Source organism: Cebus imitator, unplaced genomic scaffold (genome assembly GCF_001604975.1).
Source record: "Cebus imitator isolate Cc_AM_T3 unplaced genomic scaffold, Cebus_imitator-1.0 Scaffold540, whole genome shotgun sequence".
NCBI lineage: Eukaryota > Metazoa > Chordata > Mammalia > Primates > Cebidae > Cebus > Cebus imitator.
The window spans coordinates 146295-163868 of record NW_016107855.1 but is presented as its reverse complement, the minus strand read 5'-3'; the positions used below and the strand labels follow the sequence as shown (position 1 = coordinate 163868).

At 49.9% G+C, this 17574-nt stretch overlaps 2 protein-coding genes across 3 annotated transcripts in view; one reads left to right on the top strand and one right to left on the bottom strand.

The window, feature by feature from the left end:
- Window positions 1-6118: 6118 nt before the first annotated feature.
- Window positions 6119-16782, top strand: CD74 (CD74 molecule). Of its 2 annotated transcripts, XM_017514986.1 has the most exons (9): window positions 6119-6436; window positions 11148-11320; window positions 11522-11601; window positions 12178-12240; window positions 13318-13413; window positions 13728-13815; window positions 15140-15331; window positions 15805-15867; window positions 16186-16782. In XM_017514986.1, exons 1-9 carry the CDS (start codon window positions 6360-6362, stop codon window positions 16194-16196), a joined length of 843 nt encoding a protein of 280 aa, XP_017370475.1. In that variant the 5' UTR covers window positions 6119-6359; the 3' UTR covers window positions 16197-16782. The 2 variants fall into 2 exon arrangements, with proteins under 2 accessions (XP_017370475.1, XP_017370476.1); XM_017514987.2 differs by lacking the exon at window positions 15140-15331 and having other exon boundaries at window positions 6120-6436.
- The window catches only part of TCOF1 (treacle ribosome biogenesis factor 1), a 44597-nt gene continuing 42282 nt past the window's right edge, over window positions 15260-17574 (bottom strand). The window contains exon 28 of the mRNA XM_037733611.1: window positions 15260-16025. The gene's annotated coding sequence lies outside the window, so the exon portion shown is untranslated. The remainder of the gene's footprint in view (window positions 16026-17574) is intronic.

The following is a 17574-nucleotide window of genomic DNA, read 5'->3' as shown; positions in this document are numbered from 1 at the left end:
AATATTTTCATCACCCAAAAAGGAAGCCCCATACCTATTAGCAACCACTCCCCCTCTTTCTCCCCTGCTGCCCTCAGTAACACCCCCCCTCACTTTTTTTTTTGAGGCAGTGTTTCACTCTTGTTGCCCAGGCTGGGGTTCAATGGCGCCATCTCGGCTCACTGCAACCTCCGTCTCCTGGATTCAAGCCATTCTCCTGCCTCAGCCTCCCAAGTAGCTGGGATTACAGCCATGAGCCACCACACTCAGCTAATTTTGTATTTTTAGTACAGATGGGGGTTTCACCATGTTGGTCAGGCTGGTCTCGAACTCCTGACCTCAGGTGATCCACCCACCTCAGCCTCCCAAAGTGCTGGGATTACAGGCATGAGCCACCACGCTGGGGCCCAGCAATCCTTAATCTATGTTTTGTCTCTATGGATTTGCCTGTTTTGGGCATTTCTCGTAAATGGAATCATACAATGTGTTGCCTTTCATGTCCGGCTTTTTTTACTTAGCATAATGTTTTCAAGGTTCATCCATGTTGTGGTATGAATCAGTACCTCATTATTTTCTGAAGTAACAGTTTTATTGAGTGTTTATTCCTCTTTCCGGCAGAATACTCTTTCGTTGTATGAATACATCACATTTTATTTACCCGTTCATAGTTGAATATTTGGGTTGTTTCTACTTTTTTGATATGATGAATAATGGCCCTATATTCATTTGTGTGCAAATTTTTGTGTGGATATAGGATATCATTTGTCTTGACTATACAGAAAATAGCTTAATAAATATTTGAGCTGGGCGTGGTGGCGCACGCCTGTGGTCCCAGTTACTCGGTAGGCTTAAGCATGAGAACTGCTTGAACCTGGGAGGCAAAGGCTGCAATGAGCTGAGATCACACCACTGCACTCCAGCCTGGGTGACTCCGTCTCAAAATAATAATAATAATAATAATAATAATAATAAATCCGTTTCACTTCTTCATCATTTCTTTGTGTTGGGAACATTTAATATCCTCTTTCAAGCTGTTATTGAATTGAATGAGGGTCTGCTCTCAAGGCATCATAAGGCCAAATATTTGTATAGAGGTTTGTAATGGAAGAAAATAGGGTATTTATTTGTAGATGACCAAGAAAAAGAATAGGGCAGCTCATGCTTAAGATCTGGCGTTGGCTGGGTGCAACGGCTCATGCCTGTAATCCCAGCACACTGTGGGGCCACGGCAGGAGGATCGCTTGAAACAGAACAAAGAAATGCGACCTCTCCAATGGCTTATAAGCAAGGATTTTTAAAGTCGGGTAAATTTGAGGAAAGCAGAAGTTATGGACAAAATTGTAAATCAATGCATGAAGTTTATATTGGTTCGACCTAAAAAGGGGGAACATCTTGAAGTGGGGGCCCACAGGTCATGGGTGGATTTAAAGGTTTTCTGATTTGCGTTTGGTTAAGGAGATGAAACTTTGTCTAAAAATTTGGGGTCAGAAAAAAAGAATGTTAGCTCTGACCTGTGGCATGGCCTCTTCCAGGCCCCTCAGAAAGAAATTTATTTATTTTTAATTTTTAAAATTTATTATTTGTTGACACAGGGGCTTGCTCTGTCACCCAACTGGAGGAGTTTAGCGGTGCAATCATGCTCACTGCAGCCTCAAACTCCTGGACTCAAGCGAGCCTTCTGCCTCAGTCTCCCCTCTAGCTGGGACTACAGGCGTGTGCTGCCACACCTGGCTAATTAATTTTTTTTTACAAAATAGGGGTCTTGCTTTGTTGCCCAGGCTGATCTTAAACTTCTGGCCTCAAGCAATCCTCCCACCTTGGCCTCCCAACGTGCTGAGATGGCAGGGGTGAGAGGAAGAAATTTAGAGCAAGGACTGGTGCTTAGAGTTTAGTCCTCTGCTCCCCTTATCTGAGATCTGTGTGCCAGAGGATCGGTTTGGTGGGGGTCTGGGTTTACGAAAAGCAATGCAGGGACATAGGTAAAGATGTTATCTTTAGTTTTTTTTTTTTTTTTTTTTTTTTTTTCTGAGACGGAGTTTCTCTCTTGTTACCCAGGCTGGAGTGCAATGGCGCGATCTCGGCTCACTGCAACCTCCGCCTCCTGGGTTCAAGCAATTCTCCTGCCTTAGCCTCCCGAGTAGCTGGGATTACAGACACACGCCACCATGCCCAGCTAATTTTTGTATTTTTAGTAGAGACAGGGTTTCACCACGTTGACCAGATGGTCTCAATCTCTTGACCTCGCGATCCACCCGCCTTGGCCTCCCAAAGTGCTGGGATTATAGGCATGAGCCACTGCGCCCGGCCTTATCTTTAGTTTTTATAGGGAGCCAAATATCCCATGATTCTAACTTTTTTGGCTGTTGTCTTAAGTTATTATTACATTTTTGTTTATCAGTTGCTCATCTACTTCTCAAGGCTAGCTAGGTGCCTGAAATACTTTTGAAGAAACTTAAGTTTCTTTATCTTTTTTTTTTTTTAATATATACAGATGGGGTTTCACCATGTTGGCCAGGCTGGTCTTGAACTCCTGACCTCACGCGATCCGCCCACCTCAGCCTCCCAAAGTGCTGGGATTACAGGCGTGAGCCACCGCGCCCGGCCCTTTTTTTTTTCCTTTAGTGATGGTCTTTAGTGAGGTCTGTCACCCCAGCTGTAGTACGTACCACCACAGCTCATTACAGCCTGGACATCCAAGGCTCCCGTGATCTTCCTGCCTCAGCCTCCTGAGTAACTGGGACTACAGACACATGCCACCGTTTCTGGCTATTTTAAAAAAAAAAAAATTTGTGGAGACAGGATCTCACTATGTTGCCCAGGCTGATCTCAAACTCCTGGACTCAAGCCATCCTCCCACCTTGGGTCTGCTAAAGTATTGGGATTACAGGTGTGAGACACCATTTCTGGCCTAGATTCTTCCCCATTTTTATGTTGGTGGGGTGCTTGGCCTGCCTCTAAGAGGGGTCCCTGATCTGTCTCGCAGCTGTTTGAGAGTGTGTATTATTGTTAACTATAGTCATCCCACAGTGGTATAGAATGCCAGAACTTAGTCCTTCTATGTAGGTGCACTTTTGTATCCTTTGCATCCCCATCCCACCCTTCCCCCACCCTTTCAGCCTCGAGTATCCTCTGTTCTACTTTTCACTTCTATGAGTTCAACTTTTTTTAGCTTCCACATATGAGTTAGAACATTCTGTGTTTAACTTTCTGTTCCTGGCTTATTTCACTTACAAAATGTCTCCAGTTTGATCCAGTTTCATATCCATGGTGCGAGGCTCTGGCTAAATGTCTATTTAGTCTAACAGCTCTGCAAAGCTAGTGTTACCATCCCTACATTACAAAGCAGAAAGCAAATTCAGAAAGGTTGAGGGACTGGCTCGGGGACTCTCACAGGTAGGATGTTTTTGACTTGGGATTTGAAGTCAGGTCTGGCCTTGTTAAAGGTCATGGCTGCTCTTCTCTCTCCTTCAGAAATACATATAGTATCTTTGACTCTTGAAATCCAAGACTCACTGAACCTTAGAACCACAAAGTCTAAATTTATTTTAAAAAATTATTGGCCAGGTGTGGTGGCTTACGTCTGTAACCCTAGCACTTTGGGAGGCCAAGGTGGGTGGATCACCTGAGGTCAGGAGTTCAAGACCAGTCTGGCCAACATGGTGAAACCCCATCTTAAAAAAACAAAAATTATTAATGCAAATTGTAAAGCACACACAATACATAAAGATTAATAAAACAAATATGGTATATAAAAGGAACTTATTTCTTTACACTCACAGCACTTCTGACACCAAATGTGTGGATTTTTTTCTACACCACCAACCAGTGTTCCAACTCTCCGGACACCAGCTGGTATCCTACAATTCAATTCCATTCAGACACTATCTACCTGGGGTTAGCATCAGAACGCACAGGTTGAGGGCTCACTCCCACAAGATTGCGTCCACTTTGGATGCTAGTCCTAAATCCCAGGCCTCCAGTACTTCTGATGACTTGGCTACAAATTGGGGATTCCTACGACTCCCTCTTAGTACTTGATAAATTGCTATAATGGTCCACAGAACTGAGAAGCACTTTACTTACGATTACCAGTTTATTATAAAGGATACAGATGAGCAGCTGATGAAGAGGTCCATAGCGTACGGCATACAGGAAGGGTCCTGAGTACAGGAGCTTCTGTCCCTGTTCTTGCGGAGCTGGTGTGCACCACTCTCCTGGCACATGGATGTGTTCATCTCCTGGAAGACCCCAAAGCCTAGTTGTTTGGGGTTTTTATGCAAGAGCTTTACCCTCATCATCTGATTTAACGTAACAGCCTTTGGAGCAGATTTTATGCAAGAGCTTTACCCTGATTTAACGTTAACAGCCTTTGGAGCTGTTACGTTGGTTCTTACCCAATTTTACTCACACAGAGGGTTAAACAACTTAGGTTAAGCAAGTTCCATTATGTAGACATGGTTGGTTAGATCACTTGCCACTGGTGATTGAACTCAACCTTCAGTCCTCCTCCCCTCTCCAGAAGTCGGGGTGGGTGCGGGTGAGGTCTGAAAGTCCCGACCCTCTCTTCACATGGCTGCCAGCCCCTGTCCTGAAGCTATCTAGAGGCTTCCGGCTACCAGCATTTCCTGAATATATATATAAAAAAGACATTCTTCTCACTCAGGGGATGCTTTTTGTTTCCCCCTTTTTTTTTTGAGACACAGTCTTGCTCTGTCATCCAGGCTGGAGTGCAGTGGTGCGATCTTGGCTCACTATAGCCTCCACTTTCTGAGTTCAAGCAATTCTCTTGCCTCAGCTTTTCAAGTAGCTGGGATTACAGGCATGTGCTACCACGCCCGGCTAATTTTTACATTTTTTGTAGAGACAGGGTTTCACCATGTTGGCCAGGCAAGTCTCGAATTCCTAACCTCAAGTGATTCTCCTGCCTCAGCTTCCCAAAGTGCTGGGATTACAGGTGTGAACCACCACGCCCGGCCTCATTCTGGAGATTCTATGGCTCTTAGTGGTCCTTGCGTCAGGAATCGGGGACAGAGAGCAGAGATGTTTTTCACTGTATCACAGCGCAGGAGCCTTGCCAACACAGACACATCTCCCAGGAACCCTTTCCTAGGCCCTCTTCTTCCCTTCCTGCACAGGCCCCTGTTCTCCTGGATTTGAACCACACAAGGAGGCAGAGGAGTAAAGTGATTGAAAACGCAGGCTCCACCACTTCCTGGAGGTGTGATCCTGGATAAGAGCCCCTATGTCCCTATCTGTAAATGGAGATGATGAAACACTCCTCAGAGGGCCTCTGTAAAGATTACAGGAACAAAGCATGCACACTGTGCCTGGCACGAAGCAGGGCTTAGTAAGTGGAGGCAAGTCTGAGTGCCATAGCCTTAAAACCACGGACTCTTCGGTTTGAAGGAAACCAAAATCTTCCTCTCTAAAACCCTGCGAATTTTAATTAAAGGTAAAAAGATAAAACCCAGGGGTACCCTCTGCCCCTCCTCTCTGCCTTGATCAGCTCAGAAGCAGAGCTCAGAGGATCCGGATCAGACTTGGCTCTTCCCGTACATTTGTCTTCCTACATTTCCCTCCTTTTGGGACCCTGAAGATATCCTCTTCTCTGTCCTATCACTCTGTGGGACTTATGGCTCTTTGTTAAAATACTACTTAAGCAAGACCCCTAAGCCACTGCCTTGAGAGAGAAATAATACTTTTCAACTGAGGCCTATCCTGCATGATGGGTACAGCACGTGTTAATAAACTTTGGCTGGTTTTTCTTTTGTTAACTTTTGTTTTTAGGAGAGTGTCTCAACCAAGAACCTAAACAGGGAAAGAAAAGAAATGCTTTTTCCCCTGCAGGTAGTCCATACTTCCTCCGCATTTTTGAGACTACATAACTGAGGCTAGAGAAGAGGGCTTGTCTAAGCTCACGGAGGGGGCACAGCTCCTTTCTGCAACCACTCATCTGTGGATGAGAAGGGGCGGCAAACAAAGGCGTCTTCTGCTTCAAAGTGCTTTCCTGTCTAGGGAGTGGACATTTGCCTGTTTTCTTGAAGCATCCGAAGAGCCTTATGAATCCAAAGGTCTGCCCAGAAACAAGTGATGAGGGCCTTGGGCAGCCAATGGGATCACGCTGGCCTTTCTACCTGCCTGGGGAGCACCCCTGCTCCACATCCTGCCCCGCAAAAGGCAGCTTCACCAAAGTGGGGTATTTCCAGCTTTGTGGCTTTCACTTCCACATCTACCAAGTGGGGGGAGTGGCCTCCTGTGGACGAATCAGATTTCTCCCCAGCACCAACTTTAAGAGGCGAGCCAGGGGTTCAGGGTTCCACATATACAGCAGCAGCAGCAGGAGCAGCAGCAGGAACTTGGGAAGATCAGAAGCCAGAGTCATGGACGACCAGCGCGACCTTATCTCCAACAATGAGCAACTGCCCATGCTGGGCCAGCGCCCTGGAGCCCCTGAGAGGTATGTGTGAGCACCAAGAAAGGGCACACAAATCCTGGACTGCAGAGCTGTGCGCATGTGCTGGAAGAAGCACTGGCCAGGAGTCACAGGAAAGAGGGATTCAGGCTCCGGCTCTAACAGTAACTTTTTGGGTGATTTTGAGCAAGTCTTTGGCCTGCTCTGGGTTCCCGCTCCCTCTCTTGGCAAATGGGGTTCCTTTAGAGCAGGAGTTTGTAACTTTCCTTGCATCAGACTCCCTCCTTCTGATAAGCAGAAGAGAGCCTGGATTCTCTCCCCAGAGTTTCACATGCTATCCAGGGGCTTGCAGACCCCCCTGAGGCTGGGCCGTGAATGCTAGGTTCAAGACCTTGGACCAGGCTGGGCGTGGTGGCTCTCACTTGTAATCCCAGCACTTTGAGAAGTTGAGGTGGGCAGATCACCCGAGGCCAGGAGTTTGAGAACAGACTGGCCAACATGTTGAAATCCCATCTCTACTAAAAATACAAAAATTAGCCAGGTGTGGTGGTATACACATGTAGCCCCAGCTACTTGGGAGGTTGAGGCATGAGGATCACTTGAATCACCTTGGCAGTGAGCCAAGATGGTGCCCCTGTACCCCAGCTTGGACAACAGAGTAACACTGTGTCTCAAAAAATAAAATAAATAAAAATAAACACCTTGGAACAGACTTTGAAAATGTTCAAGATCCCAGTGGAGAAACAGGGTTTCTTTCTTGCTTTTTTTCGAGACCGAGTCTCGCTCTGTCACCCAGGCTGGAGTGCAGTGGTGCAATCTCAACTCACTGCAACTTCCGCCTCTTGGGTTCAAGTGATTCTCCTGCCTCAGCCTCCTGAGTAGCTGGGATTACAGGCACACACCACCACACCCGTTTAATTTTTGTATTTTTAGTAGAGATGAGGTTTCACCATGTTAGTCAGGCTGGTCTTGAACTCCTGACTCGTGACCTGCCTGCCTCCATCTGCCTCAGCCTCCCAAAGTGCTGAGATTACAGGAGTGAGCCACCACACCCAGCTGAGAAACAGGGCTTCTGAAAGAGGATGGTAGAAGCAGTTCTTCGCAGAGTTCCCTCCTGGTTACCACGGATCGGGGAATGATACTTGCAGGTGTCTGTACAGTAGATGGAGACGTCTGCCATCACAGGAGGGACTGGGAGATGCTGGGGGCAGGCAAGAAAGGAGAGACAGGATCTGATTAAATTTCTGGAGGGGGCTCAGGGTTGACGGGGGTCATGTCCCTGCCTGTGCCCCTCTCCCTTGCAGCCAGAGGCCAGCAGAGCCATCCAGAGGACCCCAGGTCCCGCCTCCCAGCCCCTAAATAGCCTCACCCATGTGTTTCCCATAAAAGGGCTAGAAGGCTATTACCCCAATGCCCCTGCTACCCCCAGTCTCCAAAAAGCTATTTGGAATCTCCAGGGACTTACAGCTAGGTGTGATGTCAGCTGTTGCCAGGCAGAAAGGGGTTTGAGAGAGCCCTGAAGAGATGTTATGACAAGCTATGTTCTGGGGAACAAGGTAACTCGATGCAGACCATTAGAGCTGTGGCCTGTGAAAACCCCAGGGAATCCCACAGCAAGAGGGGCAGACTCCTTTGTGAGGACTGGATTCTGGTCTAGGCCATGGGTAACCTTGGATAAATCACTGCCTCTCCGTGAGTCTCAGTAATAATAATAGCCATAATAGTTCCCATCCACTGTGTACCTGTCACCAGGCCTCAGCCACTATTAGTTAGTGCTGTGATTATTTGTAGGACACATACCTAAAGGTCAACCTCAATTTTAATTCTCACAGTCACCCTATCAGTTAGGTACTTTTGTGGTCCCTTTTTACAGAAGAGGAAATTGAGGCTCACATTGGCAAGTGACTTATCCAAGTAATCATAGCTAGTGAGTGGTTGGAAGCAGAATTTGAACCAGGACTAGTCTGATATCAAGGTGTGGGCTCACACCTCCATCTAGCTCCCTTTTAGAGGTGCATTTTGTGGGAAGGGGAGGTGGGATCCCTCTGAGCTCAGATCACCCAGTGACTTACAGACCCAGGTTGGCTCAGTGTTCAGAGAGCATGACCCCTTGTCTAATCCTTGTCTAGTTTTCTCTTTATTCAGTTACTGCTTCTAAAGCTGGCCATGTGTGCTTAGGCCATTCCAGGCTGGAGCCTGTTTTGGAGGCTTTTGTGAACACTTCTGCCTGGCAACACCTGTGTCATGATTCTTGCTAGCTCTGGTTGGCTCCTGACTTTGGTTTTTTTTGTTGTTGTTTTTTTAAAAATTCCAGAAGAAGGTAGTGTAAATGAGGAAATAAAGGGGGGGGGGGGTGACAAGAGTTGGCACTCTACCAGAACCAGGGGACAGGCGTTCAAGATGCATAAAGAGGAAGAAAAGCAGATGCTAAACTTAACTACGAACTCCCCTGAGAATCTCACTGAGTGTAATTTATTTATAGAGTGCTAACAATGTGCTAGGTGTGGAGCCAAGAGCTTTACCCTCATCATCTGATTTAACGTAACAGCCTTTGGAGCAGATGTTCTTACCCGATTTTACTCACACAGAGGGTTAGCAACTTAGATGGTCCCAGAACTAAAGGACTCCAGAGCCAGGATTCCAATCCAAGTTATGTGGTCTTGTCTTCGGGGTGAATCTCTAGCTTCTTAGGCCTCCTGAGGAACTGTGGTGCAGAGAGGGGAAGGTACTTCCCCATGTCACATGCGGGAGGTAGAGTTGGGACCAGAATTGTGTGTGGGTTGCAGAAGCACTGAACAGGTGGAGGATAAGGCTGGAGAGCCTGAACTCAGGCCAGGGTACCCCTGTTTCTTGGGAAGGTCAAGAAGTAGAATTTGTTTTCCCATCCTGTCTGGTCTCTCCACTTTCCCCGTGTTGGGATTTTGCTGTTTCCTTCCAGAATAACTCTCCCTTGGACTGGACCTTAGCCCAGAAAGCACAGACTGGCAAGCAGCAAGCCAATGAGAATGAGCCAGTCTGTGATGTCATGGGTTACCAGGCAGAAAGGTCTCCTGGAGTTTCCTAAACCATCCTTGCAGGTTGCTGGAGTAGGCAGGGTGTAGCCTCATCCTGGCAGTCCCCAGTGGGTCTTAGTCCATTTTGTGCCACTTTAACAGAATACTACAGACTGTGTAATTTATCAAAAACAAATTTATTTCTCACAGCTCTGGAGGGGCTTTCTTTCTTTCTTTTTTTTTTTTTTTTTGAGACGGAGTTTCACTCTTGTTACCCAGGCTGGAGTGCAATGGCGCGATCTCGGCTCACCGCAACCTCCGCCTCCTGGGTTCAGGCAATTCTCCTGCCTCAGCCTCCTGAGTAGCTGGGATTACAGGCACGCACCACCATGCCCAGCTAATGTTTTTGTATTTTTAGTAGAGACGGGGTTTCACCATGTTGACCAGGATGGTCTCGATCTCTTGACCTCGTGATCCACCCGCCTCGGCCTCCCAAAGTGCTGGGATTACAGGTGTGAGCCACTGCATCCGGCCATTCATCAAGCCCTCTTACAGGGCACATAATCCCATTCATGAGAGAGAAGCCCTCATGGCCCGATCACCTCGACACCTTCACATTGGCAACACCTGAATTTTGGAGGAGACACCTTCAAACCATAGCAGGGTCCTAGTAGTCCCACCCCTGGGGTGAGTCAAAGAACAGATCAGAAACTCCCAAGATATAGGGGCAGGATCCTTATAGCCCCCTGTACTGTAACATAGAATGCACCCCCATAATCACATCCAAGGCCCACAGATACAAGGGCTCACTGAGGTCTGAGGGTCTGGATGGTGAGTCCAGGGAGCATGAGAAATTCATCCAGGCCACGCAGGCTCAGGTACCTAGACCTCTGCCCACGCCCTGCAGGGTGGATATTACCATTTGAAATACTTTGGCGGTGGCAGTGAGATCTTGCTTAAAAGAAGAAGCCTACCAAATCCTAGAATTGCAGAGGTGAAGGGCACCTATGTGACAAGTGAGGGAACAGAGGCACACAGATTGGCAGGGACATGCTCAAAGACACATGGAGAGCTTGGGCAAAGGATGGTCCCAGAGTGGGTGGTGCCTGGCCCTGCTTCAGCCTGACGTTGCCAAGGCTCCCCCAACCCACTCCTAAAATGGCCAGTCCCCACTTCCCCTTTTCAGGTGGGACACATTTTCTGCTATCCTGGTCCAATTTCCTTTCCCTTTCTCCTTAATCCGATCTCACTGTGGGGGTGGGAGGTTGGGCAGAGGGGTGAAAACCACCTTCCTCTTACTTGGTAAGTACATACAATTTTTTTTTTTTTTTTGTCAATTAAAAAAAAAAATAACACCTGGTTGATCCTGCCAGTAGAAAACCAAAACAAAAACCAAACCCGTTCCCCTTGAGGGCAGCCCTGATCCTCAGGAGATCCTCACAGCAAAGGGAGGACACGAAAGTCCAGAGAGGACAAGGAATGTGGTGGCTCTTTGCTCTTCTCTGTTCAACTCAGGCCCGGGGCAGCTGCACCGTCTCTGCCTGGGAGGACTTCAGGTGCATCAGTGATTGGAGGGAGGAGTGGGTCGAGGTCTTCAAGCTGCATTTCCACAGCCAGCTTGTTTGTGCTTCAAGTGCATTGTTTGTTAGGGGTGGCTTAGGGGGCTGATGGAGATGGAGGATACATTTCCCCATTGCCAGCCAGCCCTTGGGGCAGCCACCACTGTGGATTCTCCTCTGACCTATCCTCCCCACCTCCCACAGCAAGTGCAGCCGTGGAGCAGTGTACACAGTCTTCTCCGTCCTGGTGGCTCTGCTCCTGGCTGGCCAGGCCGCCACCGCCTACTTCCTGTACCAGCAGCAGGGCCGGCTGGACAAACTGACGGTCACCTCCCAGAACCTGCAGCTGGAGAACCTGCGCATGAAGCTTCCCAAGCGTGAGTGCACCACTCCGTCCTGACACCCTTCACCTCCCACTGTCCCTTACCTCAGGCGCCGCCATCCCTGCACCCAGCTGGGGCCACTGTCCTCTTCCTCTGGTTTGGGACCCCCAAACCACTGCTCATCTGGACCTGGGATCTGATACCCTCCTCCCTGGGCACTGGGGCCACACTTATCCTTGTTCCCTGTCCCCACAGCTGCCAAGCCTTTGAGCCAGATGCGCATGGCCACCCCACTGCTGATGCAGGCGCTGCCCATGGCGGGCCTGCCCCAGAAGGTAAGGACAGCCCCAGTGTGGTGAGAGTGGCAAGGTTACCCTGCCTGAATGGAGGACAGTGCCAAGGGGAGGGGTGGGGAGAGGCAGGGAGGAGAGCCCAGCTGGGGAGGGGTCCTGACTGCTCAGGGAGGCACAGTGCCTGCCTCAGGAAGAATGGGGCTTCCCAGGTGTGGAGGGTGCAGGTGAAGAAGAGTCTCTTGGTGCCATCCCTGGGAAGAAGGCTCAGCCCTCTATAGTTTACAAAGTGTTACTCATTTCCCATAGCATCTCACTGTCCCCTCCCATTCTCAAAGCCCTTGCTATCATGTATCGACAATGCTTTTATTCACAAAACTGTGCTGTGGACAAAATCCTGGGCAGGAAAACTTATGCCAGTTTGACCAATGAGGACATTGAGGCAGGAAGCTAAAGTGACCTGCTCGAGCTCTCATGTTTGAAGGTGGCAGAGATGGACTCACTGACCAAGTGCCTGGGATTTCAGACTCTTACCTAGATCCCAGCAACTGGCTTCTGCTCCACCCCTATCCCCTGCTCTGGGGACCAGTGCTGGTAATCTTCTGTTCCTTCCTCCCACAGCCCATGCAGAATGCCACCAAGTATGGCAACATGACGGAGGACCATGTGATGCACCTGCTCCTGGTGAGTGCAGGGAGCCAGCTGGGTGGCCCTGCCTGCCCACCCAGGACCCTGGCCAGGCTGAGCTCCAAGGCCTGTATACCTGACTTATGGCAGACTTTCAATATGTGCTCTCTGGATTACTGAATACAAGGATGACCCTTAAATGTTCTATGTAGTCTGGCCTCTGCATTTTTGAGATAGAGAAACAGGCTGGGCTGGGTGCAGTGGCTCATGCCTGTAATCCCAGCACTTTGGGAGGCCAAGGTGTGTGGATCACCTTAAGTCAGGAGTTCGAGACCAGGCTGGCCAACATGTTGAAACCCTGTCTCTACTAAAAATACAAGAATTAGCCAGGCGTGGTCGCGGGCACCTGTAATCCCAGCTACTCAGAAGGCTGAGGCAGGAGAATTGCTTGAATCCAGGCGTGGAGGTTGCAGTGAGCTGAGATCATCGCACCACTGCACTCCAGCCTGGGTGACAGAGAGATACTCTGTCCAAAAAAAGAAAAAGAAACTGAGGCTCAAACTTGAAAGTGACTTGCTCAAGACCTTTTTTTTTTTTTCCCTCCTGGGGCCTCAAGTTTATACTGCATGTCTATTCTGTGCCAGGCACTGTGCAAAGCTCTGGGCCCACAATGGGGAGCAACTGGACCCAGCTCCTGAAGCCATGGGGATCCCAGGCTAGTGTAGGAGACAGACAATTGACCAGATGATGACAGAAGTGCAGGGGTCTTTGTGGGGAAAGAGGCAGAGGACTCAACTTAGCTGGGGGCAGTCAAGTTTGGGTCCTCACCTTCTGGAGCAGGTAAGACCTGAAAGCTGAGCAGCCATCCGCAGGGAGGAGGAGACTGGGGCTTGTTGGTAGAGCTGGCCTGGAATCTGAAACTTGGTTCCCAGCCCTAGAGTCTTGCAGCTCTATAGCTGGGCTGCTCTTACTCCTCCCCTCCCATCCCATCATGGCTAAGGTCCAGAGTTTAGGCTTGGTGCAGGTCTGGTCCATTCCTCAGAATGGAAGATCAAGGGAATGTGGGCTACACATGTCACACTGCCTGCCAGGGAGCTCTTTTTGAACCATCCTTCCTGCCCTGCTACCGTGTAGAATGCTGACCCACTGAAGGTATACCCGCCGCTGAAAGGGAGCCTCTCGGAGAACCTGAAACACCTTAAGAACACCATGGAGACCATGGACTGGAAGGTCAGCAGGTTCCCCTGAATGGGAACTGCCTCTCTCACCCAATGTCTAGGGCAGGGCTGGGAGAGGTGGGGTAAGGGTGGGCTGGGGAAGCCATTCTCAGGAAGCCGAAGGTTTACCAGCATTTCCAAAGTCTGGACACTGCAGAGTGCGTGGGTTCAGCCCCATGGGTCTTTAAGGGGGAACCAGGCTGCAGCTGGACCCAGGTGTTGGGGCCCTATTTGGCCCTGCATGTTTCTGTCCCCAGGGGAAAAGCCAGGCAGTATAGGGACTTGATGGTGGCCATTGAACCTGACCTTCACCTCTATCCCTATTAGATCTTTGAGAGCTGGCTGCACCATTGGCTCTTGTTTGAAATGAGCAAGCACTCCCTGGAGCAAAAGCCCACTGAGGTTCCACCAAAAGGTACAGGGAGTGGGAGCTTTAGGGTGCCAGGGCTTCTGGATACTCCCCTGGGACTCTCACTTCCTGGCCCCAGCACCACAGAACCTCCCATCCTCTCAGCTGTCACTTCCATCTCTCCTGTCTGTTCCTTCTTGGTTTGGCTGTCCTCTGCCCCCAGGCCATCCCCATCTTGTCTAAGGGTTCCTAAGGGCCCACAGAGGCCTGTCACCAGAAGGTACAGGTGACTTCTCTCATGGAAGATGGCACCACACAGGGGGCCTGGAGCAAAACCAGCCCAAAACACCCCAGGAAGGAATCCTTGTAATGACCTTGCCCCAGCACTGCCTGCAACTCCAATGAGGGCACCAAGGTCACAGCTGCTGCCAAGAGAGCCTTGCAAGTTTCCCACCTCATGGACGACGCAGACTAGGATGGATTTAGCCCCAAAGCCAAAGAGTGCTGTTTCTATCCCGGTGCTGTCTCTGATTGGCTATGTAACTTTGAGCCAAGTCTTCTTCCCTCTGGGATTCAGGGTCCTGAAGTAGATCAAAGACCACCCTGCCTGGGGCCTCAGTTTCTGCATCAGATTCATAGAAGGCATCTTAACATGCTACCTCCACCAACTACTAGCTGATGCTTTATTAAACCCCTCTAAGACATCTCCAACAAAGTAACCCTCATTTCTGCTTGGGAACTCCCAGTAACAGCAAGCTTAGACTTACCAAGATGCCCATCGCTTTTCTCTAGAAATCAGAATCGAAAGTGCAATTCCAAACTGTAAATTTTTTTTTTTTTTGAGACGGAGTCTGACTGTCACGCAGGCTGGACTGCAGTGGTGCCATCTCGGTTCACTGCAATGTCCAGCTCCCAGGTTCAATCGATTCTCCTGCCTCAGCCTCCTGAGTAGCTGGGCTTACAGGCAGGCACCATCATGCTCAACTAGTTTTTGTATTTTTAGTAGAGACTGGGATTCACCATGTTGGCCAGGCTGGTCTTGAATTCCTGACCTCAAGTGATCTGCCCACGTCGGCCTCATAAAGTGCTGGGGTTACAGGCATGAGCCACTGTGCCTGGCCCCAAACTGCAATGGGCTTTGAGTGTCAGAAGAAGTCATCAACTTCTGAGGTGAACTGGACACACAGCCATTCACTTCATTTTTGATCTCAGACCTTGTTGGTCTAGGCCTCAGGCCTGTTTTCTCATCCGTGTAATGGCTGGAGTGAGTAAAGCCACTTGGAAAGATGGCATTAGGCCCACAGCAGTGGTGTGTGGGTCTCTGGCTCTGCTCACACCCTGGTTCAGAGCTCACTCACTCACTATGTCCTCATCATACCTGTCGCTTCAGCACTGACCAAGTGCCAGGAAGAGGTCAGCCGCATCCCTGATGTCCACCCGGGTTCGTTCCGTCCCAAGTGCGACGAGAACGGCAACTATCTGCCGCTCCAGTGCTATGGGAGCATCGGCTACTGCTGGTGCGTCTTCCCCAACGGCACAGAGGTCCCCAACACCAGAAGCCGTGGGCACCATAACTGCAGTGGTAAGCAGTGGCCGCTGTGCCAGTGTCAGAGGACCAGGAAGCACTAGGAAGGTTGAGGGGCAAGAGGTCCCCTCTGAAGCACATGGGGCCAGGACACCCGGGACGGCAGCTCCTGGGGGCAGCCACATAGTCATGTGTCCAGCCCTTTATCCATCCACCCACCTGCGCATTCCTATTTGTCCATTTATCATCTCTCCTCTTACATCCACTCATCTTTCATTTGTTCACCTATCCATCAGTCCTTTCATCTGATTTTCATTCATCCATGCGCCATCCTCTAGCATCCAGGAGTCCTACGGACCCACCATCTCATTTCATCACCCCTCTCACTCAAGCCCCCATTACACCTCTTCGTTGCTGTTTGCAGCTGTCCTTCCCGTGGCACCTGCTTTGGTGGGAAGCACTGCCCTTGGGCATCTAGGGTTGAATAGGCTGCACTTCAAGTAACAAATGGACTTGCTGCTCCTTTGCAGAGTCACTGGAACTGGAGGACCCATCTTCTGGGCTGGGTGTGACCAAGCAGGATCTGGGCCCAGGTAAGGGCCTTGCAGAGGGGCATCTGGTCACCAGCAGCTCATCCCCAGCAGGGCCAGCTCCTTTGTGGGCGGGTGAAGGTGTATGACCCTGGGCTACTCTCCAACATCCCCGGGATGACCATTTCACAGATGAGGAACATCAGATGAGGGTTGGGGGGCTGTGGGGACTTACACAAATCCATGATGGTTATTACTTGGACCCTAGCAGGGGACAGAGGAGGGTGGACAGTCCTCACCTGCTCTGCAGGTCCAGAATTTTAGGAAGGGACAAAGAACAAATGGATGACCCGAACCTCAACTTGCTGCTTCTCTCTCCAGTCGCCATTTGAGAACGGCAGAGGTGGTCTCCAGCATCCCACCGGCCCTGCACAGCCACAGCTTTCTTGCTCCCTTTGGCCCCCAGCGCCTCCCCCATCTCCCACCCTGTACCTCGTCCCATGAGACCTGATGCCTGGCTCTCCGTCACCCCTGGACATGACAAACCAAGTCGGAACAGCAGATAATGATGCAGCAGGGCCCTGCTGCCCAATCTCCATCTGTCAACAGAGGCGTGAGGTCTCAGGAGGTAGCCAGAAGCTAGACAGACATCACAGCAGCCTCTGACATGGGGCTCCATGATCTAGGCCCATGGATGAGGTGGGAAGGCACAGGGAGAAGGGATAGCCCTACCCCCAGATCCCAGGCTGGACAGGCTTGCTGTTCTCTCCCCTCCGGCCTTTGGCCTCAGCTTTCCTAGCCTATCTACCTGTAGGCCGAGCCACTCTCTTCCCCTTCCCCCCCATCACTCCTCAAGAAAGAGCCAAGATTCCCTACCCATAATCCTTTCTGCTGACCCCTGGTTCCCTCTGCTCAGTCAAGCTTGTCATCAGCTCTCAGTGCCATAGCTCATGTTAGAATAAAAAGTATTAAGTAGAACACTCTGGCTCCTGGCTTGTCTGTTGGGATCCAGTTCATTTATCCCAAGGAGGTAACTAAGGACCCTAAACCCACCATTTGGGTGAGACAATGCGGTCCAAAGAACCGACAGAGATGCCTGCGGGGCCTGCAGTCTTGGACACAGATATACTTGATTACATGTTGAACACACACGAGCACTCTTTATTTCCAAAAAGAAATAAGCTCTTGCCTAGTTTTTTAAGCACAAGCTCCTCTTGGTACAGCTTTCATTTTCCTACGTCCCCAATTTCATTTCTATACTAAGAACAGTGCGAATGTGAAGACAGATGGCAACCAACACGGGGCCTCAGTGTCAGGGATGGACAGGAAGTGGGGGACTGTGGAGAACTGGGCACCCATGCCCTACCTAAGGGGCCAACTGCTACTCAGCTCTATCTGGTTGCTGCCAGGGGGGACCACAGCCCCCCCTGCTGCCAGATGTTATCTTTTTAAGAGGAGCCAGAAATCAAGAACTGCAGGGTGTCCAACACCTCCAGCTCTGCATTCCTTTTCTGCACTACCTCTGGCTGTTTCCAGCACGAGGCTAAAGCTTTGGAGACATCTCTAGCACCCCTGGTGTTTTATATGATTCTGGGCCTAGGGAAATGGGCTTCTGCATTTCCAGGATGGAACAGGAGACCTCCTTTGCTACCCCTCCCCTCCTTCATTCCATACACAAGATGTCATCCCATGTCTTTCATGTTCATCTGCTTCTTGCCCCCACCACCATAGAACCCTGGTGAGCTCAATATGAGGGACAACTCACCACTC